General features: G+C 37.2%; 1 protein-coding gene across 5 annotated transcripts in view; it reads left to right on the forward strand.

The window, feature by feature from the left end:
• ATP2C1 (ATPase secretory pathway Ca2+ transporting 1) overlaps positions 1-18,858 on the forward strand; it is a 139,241-nt gene that overhangs the window by 24,768 nt on the left and 95,615 nt on the right. For 4 of the 5 annotated variants that reach the window (XM_049099929.1, XM_049099930.1, XM_025449083.3 and 1 more), the window contains one exon: positions 17,713-17,823. In XM_049099929.1, coding sequence (XP_048955886.1) covers positions 17,713-17,823 — 111 coding nt within the window. Of the gene's footprint in view, positions 1-17,493; positions 17,547-17,712; positions 17,824-18,858 lie in introns of all 5 variants that reach the window. The other variant, XM_049099931.1, reaches the window with a different exon arrangement.

An 18,858-nucleotide genomic window follows, 5' to 3' on the forward strand; every position in this document is an offset into this window, starting at 1 on the left:
TAGTTGAAAAAGTTAAGAAAGAAATCTGTTAGCTTAGTTATTCACTTATCCTTTTAGCAGTTATCAAGAACCAAATATGTGCCAGACATGACCAGTCCTGGTTTGTGGAACCCTCAGTTCTTGTAGCCATTGAATTTACAGTAGTGTTAGCAGAGGGAAAAGACATGTCTGGAAAAGCTATGATTGCTACTTGGGTAACTAGGGGGTGGGTAGCTAATGCAGAGTTGTGGGAAAATGTCACAAAAAGATTCATTAGTCTGGATAAGGCCTGAAAGATTGCTAAGGTATGGAGTATGTGGATTGGACCTGGTCCCTCTTTTCTGTAGAGATTTTCTGCAGGCATTTGAGGCAGTGGGACCAAGTAGTAGATATTTTCCCACATAGGCAATGGTGTGGTTTTGGGTGTGAGTGTTTGAAGTGAGGTAGGAACTATGATTTTTTGGGGGGCAAGGTTCAGAATGTGATTTTTCTTTTTTTGATAAAGATTTTATTTATTTATTCATGGGGGGGGGTGGGCAAAGAGACATAGGCAGAGGGAGAAGCAGGCTCCATGCAGGGAGCCTGATGTGGGACTCGATCCCAGGACTGGAGGATCAGGCCCTGAGCCAAAGGCAGACGCTCAACTGCTGAGCCACCCAGGCATCCCAGAATGTGATTGTTTAGTAGAGTTTATGGAGCTTGAATTTCTGTTTTTCTTTTTTTTTTTCTTTGTTTTTTGAAACCATCGTGTATTACTTTGTAATACTAGTTTCTTTTGGTTTAGAAATGAAACAACTGGTACCATTGCAGGCAGTGCAGCTTAAGTTACCTGACTAGTGAAGTGCAAACCTGTCTGAATCTATGATGTCCAAGCTTTCTGTGTAATTTAACCCCTCAGTTTTCTTTCTTTTTATTATCTCTGTACCAAAGTGGTGCTTTCTTGCCTGTCCTACTTATTCATGTTGAGGATTTTTTTTTAAGGTTTTTATTTATTCGTTATTTGAGACAGTGTGCATGCACAGTGGAGGGGGCAGGCAGAAGGAGGGGGAGAAGCAGACTCCCCACTGAGCAGACCCCCCCCACCCCCCATTAGGGCAATCCCAGGGCCCAGAGAACATGGCCTGAGCTGACTGCAGACACTTAACCATCTGAGCCACCCAGGTGTCCCGAGGATTGGTTTTTGTAAACGTGGTTTTTGTTGGTATGTACTGATTCGGAATTCATTTCCCCCATTGTGTCTTTGGAAGCAACTAAGCTCTGGTTAGTAGAAACAAAGTATTGAGTAGTGGATTCTACAGAAAATAAAACTAGTGAAGGGCATTTTTTTTAAGACTACAGATTAAAAATGGAGCTCCTTTGGATTGGTTTGTTCATTTTATGTAAGACTTTGGTCTTAATTTAGATTACAGATCGGTTACAAGTGTATTCAACAGACAACAGTTGGGAATAAATGCCAGAGTCTGTTTCTAAATCTTGCTTAAAGAGTATTGTGTGCTGAAAATTATAATGGAAGTATTTGACTTGAACATTTTTTTAAAATCTAAAAGTTTGGATCAGATGGGTGAAATTTAACAAGAGAACGTATATGATTGATTTTTGTCTTTTATTGTGTTCTTGGGGAAAAAAGTACAAATATTTTAAGACACTTTGAGGACTTTACTCATGAAGAAGTGTGTAGGTTGAAGTTTTTTTTTTTTTTTTTTTAAGGTTGAAGTTTTTTTAAGGTTGGAGGTAATGTGGCAAATAGAGATTTACTTAGAAAGGGTCAGTGATCCATTCTTTTTTTTTTTTTTTTTTTTTTTCAGTGATCCCATTCTTTACCCCTTGCTATCATAATGGGATAAGAAATGGGGTGCCTGGGGTGGCTCAGTCAGTTAAGTGTCTGCCTTTGGCTCAGGTCATGATTACAGGGTCCATTGGTCTCCCTGCTCAGTGGAGAGTCTGCTTCTCCCTCTTCCTTGTACCTTCCTCCCCACTCATACCTTCTCTCTCTCAATAAATAAAATCTTAAAAAAAAAAAAAAAAAAAGAAACGAACTGTATTTGTCAAAGAAAGCGGGGAAGAACGAAAGAGAATTCTGTCAAGAGGGGTGGAGGAGTCCTAGAAGGGTGACAGAGGGCTATCCACATTGATGCCAAAGTTAAACATTGACTGAATGGCGCAGAAAAAAGTTCAGTTGTCCTCTGTAAAACATTATTGAATGTATGATGAACTAGATAGAAAAGAAGGTTGTTAGAATTGTGGTTGTCATATTTGTGTTATTTTTATTTTAAGAAAGTCATTAGCATTCTGGTAAGCATGAATTAGATAAGTGTGGGAAATAAAAATGTCTATTTTGGGAAAGGGAGAAAGTTATATGTAGGGCAAAAAAAAAAAAAAGCTCAGATTGAGAGAATAGATTTAAAATACTAGATTGAAAAGACTAGTGCTAGGGGAGGAAATACTGGGACTTTGATAGAAACCACTGTTTCTACGAAATATTTGTAAAGTGAAATTCATTAGAAGCCTAAGTAGATTAGTAGTACCCAGAGGCTAGGAATAAGGGGGAAATGGGAAGTTACCGCCTTTATTTTGGAGAACGACCTTTCCTTTGCATTTCTGTTCAGATCTAGGAAGGAATGAAGAATGAACCCTTATCTTTTGGATTTTAGATACCTGAGGATGTCAGAGTAACCATAGTATATGAATTCTGCGTTACAAGTTTCATCTCCAGGGAGTCATAACCAGTCCTACCAACAGTCTCTGTGGTATGCATAGTGGTGACCCTGACTTTAAATTATTTGTTAATAATGTATACTAGAGTAGTAAACTAGATTCAGTTGGTTAACTTAAATGTTACAACCCAGTTTTTAAAATTGGAAGGCGTGGCTCCAAAATGCAATTTTTTTTTTAAGTGTTACAGTTCAGTGGCATTAATTACATTCACAGTGTTTTGCAAAACTTTTTCATCACTCTAAGCAAGAAAATGTTCCCATTGAGCAGTAACTTCCCATTTCCCCCTTATTCCTAGCCTCTGGGTACTACTAATCTACTTAGGCTTCTAATGAATTTCACTTTACAAATATTTCATGTAAGTGAAATCATATGGTTTTTGTCCTTTTGTTTCTGGCTTATTTCACTTAGCATAATGTTTTCAAGATTTATCCATATTCTATATGTATTAGAACTTCATTTCTTTTTTATGGTGGAATAATAATCCATTGTATGTATATACCACATTTTGTTTATTCATTTATCTTTGGGTAGACACTTGAGTTTCCACCTTCTGGCTCTGGTCAGTAAATAATACTGCAATGAACATCAGCATAGGAAATATCTGTGATACGTTGCAGATATTTACTCCTACCCTGTCAGCTGTCCTGACTATGTTTTTTGGCCTGCAAAAAAATTTCATTTTTTGGTAATAAAATGTATCAATCCTTTCTCTTAGTGTCCCTGTATTTTGAGTTATTTCTGAAGGCTTAAAATTACCATGTTATAAAAGCCATAAGGCCCAGTTGCATGAATTGTCTGTTACTTAATAGTTAAGGATGGACTGACTAAATATTACACAAGGTAAAACTCAAAAATTAACTGCCAAACTTAACAATACAGAATCTTTAAGGAGAGAAGCAGTATGTCCTAGCTATAACTATAAAATTCAATGATGTGCCCCACTTCACAATATATACTAACATTAACTCAAAATGGGTCAGCCACCTAAATATAAGAGCTAGAACCATAAAACTCTTAAAAAAACACTCAGAAATTGGGACACCTGGGTGACTCAGTTGGTTAAATGTCCAACTCTTGATTTTGGCTCGGGTCATGAGATTGAACCCCTTGTCAGGCTCTGTGCTCAGTAGAGAGTCTGATTTGGGATTTTTTTGTCTCTGTCTCTCTCTCTCAAATAAATCTTAAAAAGAAAAAAAACAAAACCTTAGGAATAAATCTTCATGACCTTGGATTCTTGGCAATGGATTATTAAGAATGACACCAAAAACAGAAGTAAAAAAGGAAAAATAAAGTGGACTTCATCAAACTTAAAAAAATTAATGCATCAGAAAACATTATGAAGAGTATAAAGTACAGCAACCTGATAGAAAAAATGATCAGAATACATAAAGGGATAATTCCTCTTGAAACCTAAAATAACCCCTAAACATGAGATGATTTACAATTAGAAAAATGCAAATTTAAATACACTGAGACATTATTTTTTAGCTTTCAGATTGACAAAATTTAAAGTGTAACAATCTATCCTGTTGGCAAGCTGTGTGTAAACAGACCCATAACATTTCCTGATGAGAAGGCACAACCATTCCTCAGATTTGGCAGTATCCAACAAAATCCTGGGTAGGCATTTGCCATTTGGCCTATAATTTTCAATTCTAGAAATTTTCCCTGAAGGCAGAACTCCAGGAATATGAACATCCATATGTAAAGTTATTCATGGATCATTGTTTGCAACTTCATACATAGGAGAGTGGTTGAATAAAATATGTTCTATCCCTATGACAGTACTGTGCAGCTTTGAAAGGAAAAAAGGAAGATCTCTGAGCTGATCTCTGAACTGATGGATTGATCTCTAGGATATATGGTTAAGAGAAAAAGGTTATAGACTGTTACTCTAAAGAAAAGAGGATGAAATAAAACATAACCACACAGCTGCTCATTTTTGCAGAAGGAAACATAGGAAAGATACCTTGGAAACTAATGAGATTGGTAACAGAGAGAGGGGGAGGTAAGGATTGAAGAAATTGAAGGGATTAGGCAGGACACTAATCTGATTTTCCCTATTTTGAATAGTTTTGAGTATTAGAACTAAGTTCATATTTTATACACTCCAAATTAACAAAGATGATGGGGAAAAAATTCCCAAATGGAATAATACAAATAAATAAGCCAGCCTATTTCAATTGGATAACAGCCGTACTGAAGAATGTGCATGGGAAGAACTAACACAAGTAATTTTGGAGTACAGGATTTTGTCTATATAATCTAAGACAATTGACAAAAAGAAGTATAAACAAACCTAAGACTAGAGACCAAAGGAATTGTACACAAATATTGTACTCTGGTTAGTAAGAATTTGTTTATAGTGGTATGGTTAAAACTCCAACACTATTCTGTGTATTCTAGAGTAGAGCAAGTAAGTATATAATGGTGGGAATGAAAGTCCGGTTTTTCATTGTTACAGAATTAGTAATAAGGGGAAAGGGTGAAATGAACCTCTGGAGTTAGATTAGAAACTGGTAGCTTCAGTATGGACTCTGTGTATTTAACATATTTACAGGTAAATACAAAAATAGATATATTTCTGTGTATGTGTATATATTCCTTAATTCAGTCCATTGTGAAGTCCTTGAAACCATAATACTTCTGAGTATTTTTTGTCAGTAAAGGGTACCAAGGCCTTGTGGAGAAATGGTTAATTCTATGCTAGGGCAGGGAAAATAGAAAGATACGCCTAGAACATCCTGTGGTGCCAGAAAGTAAGGAAGTGCTGTAAATTGGTGAGAACTTGTCACAAGGATATAGGAGGCAGCCTGTTCAAGGCTCCACATTGGCCAAAACTGGGATAATTTGAGCAACAAAATGAATAGTAATAGATGTTATATCTTGTAGAATAAGGTAGAAATCTATGATAAAGGAAGTGAGAATATATATACAAACACACACACAAAGGGAAAGAAGGGAGAGTCCATTATAGTTGGATTCCATTTAATAAACATAGAATGATGGAATTACAAAAAATCACATTTGGTAACCACCACAGTAATAATTGTTTCAGGCAAGAGTTACCTTGTGAGCAAGAGTGTAAAGTACAGGCTATTTTATTAGTCTCAAAATAACTCCCTACAAGAAACTTTGAAAATATAAAGGGAAATAGAGTAACTTGATAATGGGAAAATCTTGCGAGTACCACGTTAGGCAAATGTTCAAAATGAACATTACCATCAGTAGTATAAACAGCATTGTATTAGTTGGCTCAGGCTGTTATGATGGAATACCGTAGATTGAGTGCCTTAAGCAGAGGCTGACTTTCTCACAATTGTATAGGGTGGAAGTCTAATATCAGGTGCTGGCAGGGTTGGTTTCTGGTGAGGCCTCTCAGCCTGCAGATGGTTGCCCTCTTGCTGTTTCCTTGTGGCCTTTGTGTGTGCCGACTGTGGGTGTTTCTACCTCTTATAAGGACGTCAGTCCTATTGGATTAGGGCTCCATCCTAATCTTATTTAACCTTATTTACGTTTCTAACGGCCCTGTCTCCAGATACCCTCACATTCTGAGGGTTATGGCTTCAACAAATGACATCTATAGCAAACACCATATGCCTCTTGATATGATGTTTTGAGAAAGATATAATGTTTGCTGTTTCCCCTTTCCTCAAAATGCATTGCGTGAATCTAATTAGAAATAATCAATCTCAAATTGTAATTTTTAGGATAAGGATATGCTACAAAGTAACCTGCTTCTCCTCTTCCAGTGTCAAGGTAATGAAAGACAAAATACTAAGGAACTTTTTCAGATTTAATGATATATGAGAGTTAAAAGCAACTGTGAGCCTGGATTGATTTAAAAAAAAACAAAAAACCAAGTTTATTTAATTGAATCAGGATTGAAATAAGGCCCAAAGACTGTAATTGGTTAACATGTCTCTTAAATATCTCTTAGTCTAAAAAAATGTCTCTTTCCCTTGTAGCTTATTGATAAAATCAGGTTGGTTGTCCTGTAGAATTCCCCACAGCCTGGAATTTGCTGAGTACATTCTTTTTGAAGTAATTTAATATCTTCTCTACTGTATTTCCTGTTTAATTTATGAGTAGGTTAAGAGCACTCTTTGTACATTATCACTTCGAGGAGATTTAAATAAAGACCTGTTCCTGGGATCTCCACATCCTTGGGACCAACCATTTCTGTGGACTCTGATTTAATTGGTCTGGAGTTCCAGCTGTAGGAATTATTGAAAGCTCCCCAGGTGATTTTAATGTACACTCTGAGTTGAGAACCATTGCTCTAGACCTAGTTACCACTGGTCATATTTAGCTTTAACTTTTTTTGCCAAGATCCACATAGTACCTATATTCTTTTTTTTTTTTCCTTATTGAAGTATAATTAACATATGGGTTATATTAATTTCAGATGTACAATATAATAATTCAACAATTCTTTATATTACTCAGTGCTTATTAGGGTAAGTACACTCTTAATATCCTTTATCTTTTTCATCTAATTAGTCTCCCCCTGCCATCCCCCACCCCCACCTCTGGCAACCACCAGTTGGTTATCTGTAGTTAGAGTCTGGTTTTCTGTTGTTGTTGTTGGGTTTTTTTGCTTCTCTTTTTCGTTTTGTTTCTTAAATTCCATATATGAGTAAAATCATATGGTATTTGTCTTTCTCCATCTGACTGACTTCACTTATTACCATTATAGCCTTTAGGTCCATCTATGTTTTTATATATATATATATATACACATATATATATATATATATATATGTATTTATTTATTTTTCCATGTTGCAAATGGAGAAATGTCATTCTTTTTTATTGTTAATATTCTTTTTTTATCCATTCTTTTTTAAAATAGATTCATTTATTTGAGAGAAATTGTGAAAGACAGCATGAGCGGGGGAGGGGCAAAGGGAGACAGAGAAGCAGTCTCCCCTCTTAGCAGGAAGCTTGAACTGGGGCTTGATCCCAGGAACCCAGATCATTACCTGAGCAAAAGGCAGACATTTAAATGACTAAGCCACTCAGGTGCCCCAGTGGGATTATTTTCTTTATTTCTCTCTCTGCTACATCTTTATTAGTGTATAGAAGTAACATTTCTTTCTTTCTTTTTTTTTTTTTTTAAGATTTTATTTATTTATTCATGAGAGAGAGAGAGAGAGGCAGAGACACAGGCAGAGGGAGAGGCAGGCTCAACGCAGGGAGCCCGATGCAGGACTCGATCCTTGGTCTCCAGGATCAGGCCCTGGGTGGAAGGCGGTGCTAAACCAGTCACCGGGGGCTGCCCAGAAGTAACATTTCTTTATATTAATTTTGTATCTTGCAACGTTACTGAATTAATTTCTCAGTTTCAGTAGTGTCTCAGGGGAGTCTAGGGTATTTCGTACATAGTATCATGATGTCTGCAAGTAGTGAGAGTTTTTACCAATTTAGATACCTTCTATCTCTTTTTCTTGTCTGATTGCTGCAGCTCAGGCTTCTAGTACTATTTGAATAAAAGTGGTGGGAGTATTTGTATTCTTAAAATTTTTTTTTTTTTAACTTTTTTTATTTATTTATGATAGTCACAGAGAGAGAGAGAGAGAGAGGCAGAGACACAGGCAGAGGGAGAAGCAGGCTCCATGCACCGGGAGCCCGACGTGGGATTCGATCCCGGGTCTCCAGGATCGTGCCCCGGGCCAAAGGCAGGCGCCAAACCGCTGCGCCACCCAGGGATCCCAGTATATGTATTCTTAATAAGCATTTCACTCCCAGGTGATTCTGAAAACAACTAAAGTTTGAGAATGGACATATTCCATATTCCCTTTGAGATGGTAAGACTGAGTTGGTGACTTTGCCAGATACAGGGGTGGAAAAATAAGAACTTACATATTATAGGAAGAATTTTTGGATGTTTTGAATACTTAACATATTCATCCTAGATATATTACTTCAATTTGGACTTTTCACTTTGTATTCAGTGTTTTTAAATCTGCTGCTCTGGTAATGAGGTATTTCATAAGAATGTGTTTTCAGTACCTTTTCCTTTCCTTGCCAACATTTCTTCATTGGTAGGACTGAACGGTGATTCTAAGCTGATGAGCCCTGCCCACTTTGAGACACTTGCCAGCCTCTGCTCTGCTCCATGCAAGCAGTCTAGACAATCCTTGAAATGCTTCATCAGAGACAGGTTGACTTTCCTGCTTGCATGGCTGCTACATTTGCCAATAAAATTTGACATCTAGAGGTTAAAAACTTTATTTTAATATCAGTACTTTCAAAGTTAAAAACACATGGAATTGCCTCATCCCTGTAGAAGATGGAGTAATTCATGGATGATTAAATACATTCTTTTTTTCTGATCAGTTCTGCCATATTTTTGTTCTTTGAGTGAAAAATAATTTAAAAGGCATAGGCATATATTAGGATAATAACACTATTCTGTTGCTACATACTTATCTGTTAAGACTGAAGTCCCAGTATTTATTATTTTTTTTCTAGTAGTACTTTGGATATTAAGAACTTTGCCAAGGATACCAAGATGACGAAAACGAGGTCATACCCTTGTGAAGATCTAGAGCATGGGTGAGGCAAATGTGTAATCGTGTGATTAGTTGCATTAGGAGAAGGGAGCCAGCATCTGATTACTAACCATATACTAGGTACAGTACATACACACACACACACACACACACACACACACATATATATATATATAGTTTTTAGTTCTTGCTGAAATTGAATTGGTATTATCCCAATTTTCCACTGAGGAAAAAGATGCAGAGGTTAATAACTTGCCGGGGTCACACGGCTATCAAGATATAGTCGTGGGACTATAAAGTAGGATCTAGTCAAGTCTGACCTTGTGCAGGTCACCGAGTGTGACCTGCACTAGTACATCAACATTTCTCCAGAACTTGTTGGAAATGTACTTTGTGGGACTTCTCTGAGACCTGCTGATTCAGAAACTCTAAGGTTAGGGCTCAGTAACCTTGTTTTAACAAGCTCTCCAGGGGATTCTGATGCTAACTAATAAGATTGAAAACCACAGTACGAGGTGTTTAAGCCTCCTCCTTCCCCCTTGTAAAGCTGTAAAGTTCTTTGTTTAAATACTAGCAGCTTTTTTGCTGAAGCCAAAACATATAATACAGAAAAGAAAGGCTGTTGTATTTGAAGTTGGAGTGGGGTCTGGGACCTTTCCTGTTTTTCCAGCTCTGAAGGGGATGTTTGGTTTGGTGCCTGCTGCGCTATACTATCATCCCATCCAGATGAGCATATTACAATGTGGCTCTAAGTGAACTTATACCATGTTATAAAGGAATACGGGTTGCCTTGTTCTCAACCAAAAACTTGGGAGTTCTCTCCAAGAAACTTGGAGTCATTTGGTCACCTTTTGAAAATTCACTACTACTTCTAATGATTCATATTTCTACTACTACTTCATACTTCTACAAATATGGTTTGCAGATAGATGCCAGAAGTACAAATTTTACCTTTTACCGGGAGTGCTTTATGCATGTAAGCTTCTCTGTGTCAATAATTATAACCGTATCTAACCTTAACCGGTGGGATTATTTAGTGCAGTTTACTTTTGGCTTTAATCAAGGAACTGCTTCTTAATAATTTTTTTTTATTTATTTATGATAGTCACAGAGAGAGAGAGAGAGAGGCAGAGGGAGAAACAGGTTCCATGCACTGGGAGCCCGATGTGGGATTCGATCCCGGGTCTCCAGGATCGTGCCCTGGGCCAAAGGCAGGCGCCAAAACGCTGTGCCACCCAGGGATCCCAAGGAACTGCTTCTTAAATTAAACAGGTCTGCTTGATTTCTGTAAATTACTGTGAACCTACCATTCTTTTTTTTTTTTTTTAGTATTTTATTTATTTATTCATGAGAGATACAGAGAGAGAGAGAGGCAGAGACACAGGCAGAGGGAGAAGTAGGCTCCATGCAGGGAGGCCGATGTGGGACTCGATCCTGGGTCTCCAGGAGCACGCCCTGGGCTGCAGGCGGTGCTAAACCACTGAGCCAGGGATCCCTGGGTGGCGCAGCGGTTTGGCACCTGCCTTTGGCCCAGGGCGCGATCCTGGAGACCCGGGATCGAATCCCACATCGGGCTCCCAGTGCATGGAGCCTGCTTCTCCCTCTGCCTGTGTCTCTGCCTCTCTCTCTCTCTCTCTGTGACTATCATAAATAAAAATTAAAAAAAAAAAAATCGCTGAACCACCCGAGCTGCCCCGAACCTACCATTCTTGAATAGGAACTGCTATTATTAGTATTGTCTTGTTGGAACTGCTGTGTCACTGTTTATTTTTTTTAAGATTTTATTTATATATTCATAGAGATGCAGGGGGGGGTGGGGCAGAGACACAGGCAGAGGGAGAAGCAGGCTTCATGCAGAGAGCCTGACGTGGGACTCAATCCAGGGTCTCCAGGATCATGCCCTGGGCTGCAGGCCGTGCTAAACCGCCTAGCCACCGGGGCTGCCCCACTGTTTACTTTGGCCTGGATATGCCTTCATTACATTGATAACAATGGCTTTGTATAGTTGGACCCTTAGACTTCCCAGATAACCCTGCTTTCTTATGCTATAGCTGTTAAACAACTCTGGAGAGGTGCTTGGTTCTTTCAAGTTTAATAATGAGTACACTTGATTTTCTTGGGTGTTTAGGTGTCTTTCTGATTACTTGCAGGTGAAACTTAGAAAACTTTGTCGAGTGGACATCAAAACTTTTAATAACCTTTCTTTAGTACTCCTGAACTTTTTTTTTCTTTTTTAACTTATTTATTCATGAGAGACACAGAGAGAGAGAGAGAGAGAGAGAGGCAGAGACACAGGCAGAGGGAGAAGCAGGCTTCATGCAGGGAGCCTGATGTGGGACTCGATCCTGGGTCTCTAGGGTCAGGCCCTGGGCCGAAGGCAGGCGCTAAACTGTTGAGCCACCCCGGCTGCCCAGTACTCCTGAACTTTCTAGAGATGAAATAATTTTGTTTTTCCCTCTGGCTTGACTTCTGTTGGGTGATTTGAGCTAAGTTTGCTAACTTGCTTTTTTAAAATCAGATTTCTGTGTGCTGAATTCTGACAAGTTTTTTTGTTCTTTTTCCAGGGACAGTTTATAAACCTATGGTGGTGGCTCACTTTAGAAGATTTATACCTTTTTAAAGTAAAATAGTCTAATGTTTGAGTTTAATCCAACCATGCCTTTCAACCCCATCATCTAGGCCAGTGGTGATCAACATTGTGCATTAGATCCACCTTGGGAAGCTTTTAAAAATCATCGTTTTTGGGGCACCTGGTGGCTCAGTTGGCTAAATGTGCAACTCTTGATTTTGGCTCAGGTCATGATGTCAGAGTTGTGAGATCCAGCCCAGCATTGGGCTCTGTGCTCAGTATGGAGCCTGCTTAAGATTTTCTCTCTGCCTCTGCCCCTCAGCTCACCCTTGCGTGTAGTGTAGTGTAGAGAGCCCCCCCCCCCCCCCCCCCCCCGTCAAAAAAAAATGTTTTGATGTTTTGGCTCCACCTCAGACCTAATGATTCACACTCTTTAGGGATGGGACCTGGAGACTTGTATTAAAATGAAAAAAAAAAAAAAAAAAAAAAGACCCCTTAGTCTGCTCTGGCTGCTGTAACAGAATATCCTAGACTTAGGAGGCTTAGATAACAGACATTTATTTCTCTCAGTTCTGGAGGATGGGGAGGAGGAGAGGAGACACACAGGCATGCCCTCTGTGTCTCTTATAAGGGCACTGATAGCATCATGAGGGCTGCACCCTCATGATCTAATTACCTCACACAGGCCCCATATCTCAATACCGATAAATTGGGGGGTTAGGACTTCCAGCAGAGTATTTGGTGAGGGCAAGTCGATCCATAGCAATCCCCATGTAATTCTAATTTGTATCAGAATTGGGAACTGATGTATACATCAGTGCTTAGACTCAAAATATATGAGTGAATCACCTGGTAATCTTGTTAAAATGTAAATTTGGGATTAGTAGGTCTGTGATGGGGTTTATTGCCTATAGGATCTATTTTAAAAATTTCTGCAGTTTTTAAATGCATCCCATTAAAAACTCTATAGCTTGTCTTAATGGGTAGCTTTTGGTCATTTAGTGGCAGTAGAAGTGCATAATAAAACACTTCTTTCATTCTAGCCAGATTGGCCTAGTCATGTATAGATTAGATTTCTATTGCTCTGGCTTTTACCCGTGTTCTTGGTTGAAATACTTCCTTGACAGGTGTTAGCCATTCCCTGCTATCCATTTTTAATGGCTTGCTTCAGGGAAGTTTTCTTAGAATACTGAGGGCTTTAACAATCTTCCCTTTCCCGAATTTTCAGACTTAATTGCATTGTGATGATTTGACTGCTGTATTGCAACTCTTAAATGTTTGTGTTTTGGTATGGCATGGTTCTCCAGCTAAGTTACATCTGTGCAAGGTATAGGTCTTTTTAGTAAATGCTTATTGGTTGCAGGAGTTAAATAATTGAAGGTGTAAATCTAATAAATGCCATTATCTGAAACAAAAGTAAAGCAACTATGAGGCTTAGCAACTTATCCTGTAGTTAAGCCCAGGATATTTTTAGGGTGAGGTAGGAGATAAGCAAATAATACCTAATGTTTGAAACTTAGTACCATAGACAATGAACTTCTGTAGTTAACATGTGAAGGACGTAACATTGCCTGTTAGAGGTGATATTACCTTCAACTACATTTATGTGATCCACCTGTATTTTATAGTTCTCAAAATCAAAGCATTATTTAATCACTCAGAAATTGTTTCAAGCTGAAAACTCGTCATTTAGCCAGAGAAAATAACATGTTTGTATAATAGCATAATTGTATATAATGGTTGCCAAACTTTTCCATAGCAGCTGCACCTTTTAACAGCTCCAACAGCAATATGTGAAGGTTCCAGTTTCTCCGTATGCTATCCAACACTTTTTATTGTCTTTTTTACTTTAGTCATCCTAGTGGATGAAGTGCTATCTCATTGTGGTTTTGATATGTATTTTCCGCATGACTAATGATGATCTGCTTGTGTGCTTATTGGTCATTTGTATATTTTCTTTCTAGAAATATGTATTCAGATCTTTTACTCATTTTAAAATTGGATTATGTTTTTTTTTATTATTGAATTGTGAGAGTTTATATATTGCAGTATAGGCCCTTTACCAGATAAATAACTTGCAAATATTTTCTCTCATTCTGTGGGTTGTCTTTTTCACTTTCTTGATGGTGTCTTTTGCTGCACAAAAGTTTTTAATTTTGATGATGTTCAGTCTTTTTGTTTCTTGTATTTTTGGTGCCATGCTTAGGAAACATGGTTAAGATTTAAGCCCAAGTTGTCTTCTGAAGAGTTTAATAGATCAAGCTCTTACATTTAGGTCTTTGATCTGTTTTGATTTAATCTTGTGTATGGTGGGAGGGAGGGGTCCATCTTTGTGTTTTTTTTTACATGGATATCTAGTTGTCACAGCCCCATTTGTTAAAAAGAATATTCCAATATTCTTTACCATGGTGAATAGCATTAGTATTTAGCATGTAAGACAACCTAGAAACCTAGTATAATTTTTTGATATATGTATCTGGTTCATCATCCTGTACTGTTATTTTTACCTCTACATCTGTTCCTGCACCTCACCACCTTTGTCCAGGCTACGTTTATCTCTTGTTTAGGCATATGTAATAGTATCCAAATTTCACCACTCTTATTCTGTACTTCAATTTTCTAACTTGTGCCTTTTATTTTATTTACTGTTAAGACTACAGTGCAAGGCCTTCCATTTGCTCTTAGGATTAAGACAGAAATTCGGTAATATGACCCATAGGGCCCTGTAGGATCCCCACTTAATTCTTTAGCCTTTTTTTTTTTTTTTTTTTGCTTTATATGTCCTCCTGATTTTTTCAATCCAGGTAATTCTCAGAAGAATATATCCATATGTTCCTCTGCCACAGCTACCAGTATGCCTGCATCCTTCCCATGTTACTCTGCCTTCCCATCTGTAACTGTGGATAAACTGTCTATTCCTTCATCTAAGGCCAGTCCTTCTACAACTATGTCAGATTCCATCCCCTCTCGTTTAGTCAAGAATATCACTTTTTAAGTTATCCCATCTCTCTTCTGAATTACTGGTTTTTTCTCTATTAGATCATCATGCTGTTTGTTATTTCTTTCATCTTAAAAAACAAAACAACCCAGCTCTTAAAACCTCCACTCCATTCTGGCTATAATAATCCCATTTCTCTGCTCCTTTTGCCAGCAGAACTGGAAAGGATTATACGTGCTGTCTCCACCTTATTTCCTGCTGTTTTCTTTGAACCCTCTCCTGCCTGATTTTTGTTCATCACCACTCCATTGAAACTGCTTTCTTTATCTCTGTGTTGCCAAGTTCAGCAGTCAGTTCTCACCTCCTATGTAGGTTGAAGCAATTTCTTCCTTACTTACCCTTCCTTTTTAAATTGTCTTCTGGAACATTTATTGTATAGTACATTATTTATAGTCTTCTGTTTCCTGTTGGTATTTAGCTTCATGAGGCTAGACTTCTTACCTTTTTGGTCTGCAACAACAACAGTGCCTGGCACATAATAAGCATTTATTATATGTCTAAAGACGGAATGAGTAAGTGAATAAATGGTGGCCTTCTATTAGTTCTTCATTCTTTAGGGCTTCCTTTTGCCATGCTTCCCTCTTTCCCAGGAACTTTGCACACTCAGTTCCCTTACTACTTTCATCCCTTCCCTTAGACAGCAGTTTCTTGTCTTTCAATTCTATTAAGTATCACTTCCTCATGAAAACTTTTCTGTCCCGATTGCAATCTTTGTGTAAGCTCTCATGCCCATGGACTTCTTCATAGTAATGATCACTTTCAGTTTTCCATTTATTTGTGCTATTCTTTGATAACATTTGTCGCCTTCCTCTTCCCTCCACCCCTTCAGGTTGTTTTTGCTCATTGTTAATACTAAGGGCCTACCAGAGTCAGATTCTCAATAGATGCAGTGTTTGTTAAAAAAGTAAATGAGTGAACAAATTACTCTTATAAGCCATAGAACTAATGATCCATTTGAACTACTAAGAATAACATTTGCTTAAAAAGAAAACTGGCTTAGAACTCAATAATTTCCATAATTTTAGGTTGAATTAGAATCTAGTAAGCATAAATGTAGATTGAGATTGCTGCCTTTGGCCAAGAAATTTGTGCTATAGGCTCCCTCTATTACTAGCAATCCTTTCAGTGAAGTCATCCTTATCACATGGTTGTCCAGCCTTTGCCAGAACACATCCAGTGCTCTTTATTCCAACTCCAGAAGTTGGTTGGCTAGAAACTCACCCTTTGGTTTTGGTGTTTCTCTCTTTCACGTGGCAGGCAGCCCTTTTTATATTTAGAGTTATCATCATGTCCCTTCAGTGTCTTACCCATTGGTAAGTGAAATAGTCTCATTTTATTCTATTGAAATTTTTCAGCTCTTTTGGGCCCATGAAAGATTTTATGGAGAGTATATTCCAACATGGACCCTATCTTTGTAACAGCTACCAAAGGATTACTTTAAAAAGATTTTATGAGAAAGGCTCCTGTACTTCATATTGGGTACTTGAGATGGCAATTTCCAATATGTCAACATTAGAAAAGTATATTTCAGTAGAAAAATTATTGCAAATCTAACTCTATTCTCTTTAGTAATTTAGTTCTTTATTGAGCTAATTGTACTGGTGAATATACATGTAAATATTAAGTACTGTTTAGAGAAAAATAGCTATTTCAGCCCTTAACTATAGCGGGTCAGGTATGTTTTTAATGGATGTAATCCTCACACAACTTTAGTCACTATTACCCCTATTTTACATGTGAAGAAACTGAGGTGCAAGAATCTTAGAAATAAGATTTTATGAATCTCGTCACTTCAGGTAATGTATTTATTTGATCCTTTTTAATTTTGCTTTAAGATCTCACAAGATAATGTCACACTATTTACTAGCTTTTGGAGTAGGTGTAAAGATTTTTATGTATACAGACCTCTGTAATGAGAGCATATAGTCTTCTATTATTGTCTTATAATAAGAGAAACTAAGTTATTCTTTGATCCATCTCATTTCTTGTGTTAAAGAAGTGTTATGTCGACAAAATTTTAGGGAAATATTTTATCCTAAAAATGTTGATTATCCAAGGTTGAAAATGTTTCATCTGAAAGCTTAAAGATGTGTGTCTTGGTAATAAGATGATCACTTCAGGTTCAGTATTTTAATCGGGATGGGTAGCAACTGAAATGTTTTTCCTCTAAACTTTCTGTGGGGAGCTTTTGTCTCACCTTCTCCTATTTATTCAGAACTTTTTGTCTATAAAGAATCTGTCAGCATAGGACCCAGGACAGTCTGGATTGGGGATCTGTTTCTGGAAGTGTATTAAACAGTTTTCTATAGATACTTGCTTATGAAGCTGCATCAAGTAGATACCATGGTTACTGCCATCTCTGTGATTTACTCTGTTCACAGCCCCTTCCCAACTGTGCATCCTCTCTTTTGCTCTTTTGTTTTCCTGCTAGTTTGGGAATAGGTTTTAAAATATGACTTGCTGTCCTGGTGCTTATGTAGAGTAGCCATGTGTTTTTCTGGATAGTTAAGAAATGGGCTGACCAACAGGCATAGTTAAAATGGAGAAAGCTTAGCGTTCTGTCTTTCCTGTTAAACATAATGAGTTTAGACGATTATGACTACATGTAATTATCAGGATCTGCTAGACAGGACATCTGTTTTACTTTTTACTCATTATATTGGTGTAGAAATAGCATCTTTTTAATATAATGTGGAAATTATTTTGTGTTCTAGCTGGCACTGGTGGCCTAATTTTTGAAATGTGCTTTCTGGAGAAATAGCACATGGTCAGTATAAAATTATCTTATTAGAACTAGATATTTATTTTTCTAAAAATGTTTGTTTTTTAAATGGAAACTAAGTCTTTATGAACATTTGGATATTCATTTATTCTAGAGTGCATTCAATTTTTTTGGTATATTCAAATATTTTTCCTTTGGTTTTATTTGCCAGGTTGCACGTTTTCAAAAAATTCCTAATGCTGAAAATGAGACAATGATTCCTGTATTGACATCAAAAAAAGCAAGCGAATTACCAGTCAGTGAAGTTGCAAGCATTCTCCAAGTAAGTGCTTGGGGGGAGGTAGGGTGTAAATAGTAAATCATCAACTTAGACTATAGATAAATGCCGTCTACTGGAATTTTCTGTGATGATGTAAATATGCTGTTCTGCACTGTTCAGTACAGTAGTGAGTAGTTAATTTAAACATGACAACTCAGTATTTGAAGTGTGGCTATTTAGGTAAGGAACTGAACTTAATTTAATTTTTATTCATTAAAATTTAAATGGCTGTACAGGGCTAGTGTTTACCTAATTGGACAGTGCAGCTCTAGGTCATTAGCATTGCCAGGAACTATTAATGCTATGTAAGGATTAGTTGGATTAATAAAATAGTTAATTATTAATATTAATTAACATAAGTAGAGTTAGGAGTTTATCATTTTTTTGTGTTTTCTAAAGTAAAGTAAAAGCTAAGTACAAGATAGGGACTGCAAATAAACTTTAATTGCCTATGTAACTTAATCTCTTTAGTTTTAAAAAGCACAGACTAATGTAACATAGTGTTTTTTATTTTTCTTTAAAAATTCACATATTTTAATGATGGCATTAAAAAACATTGGATATCTGTGTTTTTGAGGGTTTTTTGGTTGTTGTATTTATGTTTTAAAACCATTTATTTTAAATATTTTTAAGTATTGTGAGACTCCATTATAAAATTCTATTATAAAGCTTTTGGCTGGAGAAACTGATTATTTTAGGGATGCAAGCAATTTCATTCTTTAATGCTAGTTATGATAATACATCGTGAGAGACCATGACTCTTCTGAGGTTCTCAGACCCAATTCCAGTATGGTTGGGAGGGTTGGTTCTCCTACACATAACACCATGCAATTCTTGGACACCCAAGAATTTAACTCAATTCTAACAGTATCCACCCAGAGATAACATCAGATTCCATAGGTTAAGGATTCAGCCCTGGAAATTTGTCTCTTACTCCTGACTTCAGAAGTCAATCACAAGTTCTAGGCTATTATCTATGCTTTTGACCTACTCAGTACAGATGAGACGTTTCTTCTTAGATTCATTTAATTTTGCTAC

The sequence above is a fragment of the Canis lupus genome, chromosome 23 (assembly GCF_003254725.2).
Source record: "Canis lupus dingo isolate Sandy chromosome 23, ASM325472v2, whole genome shotgun sequence".
NCBI lineage: Eukaryota > Metazoa > Chordata > Mammalia > Carnivora > Canidae > Canis > Canis lupus.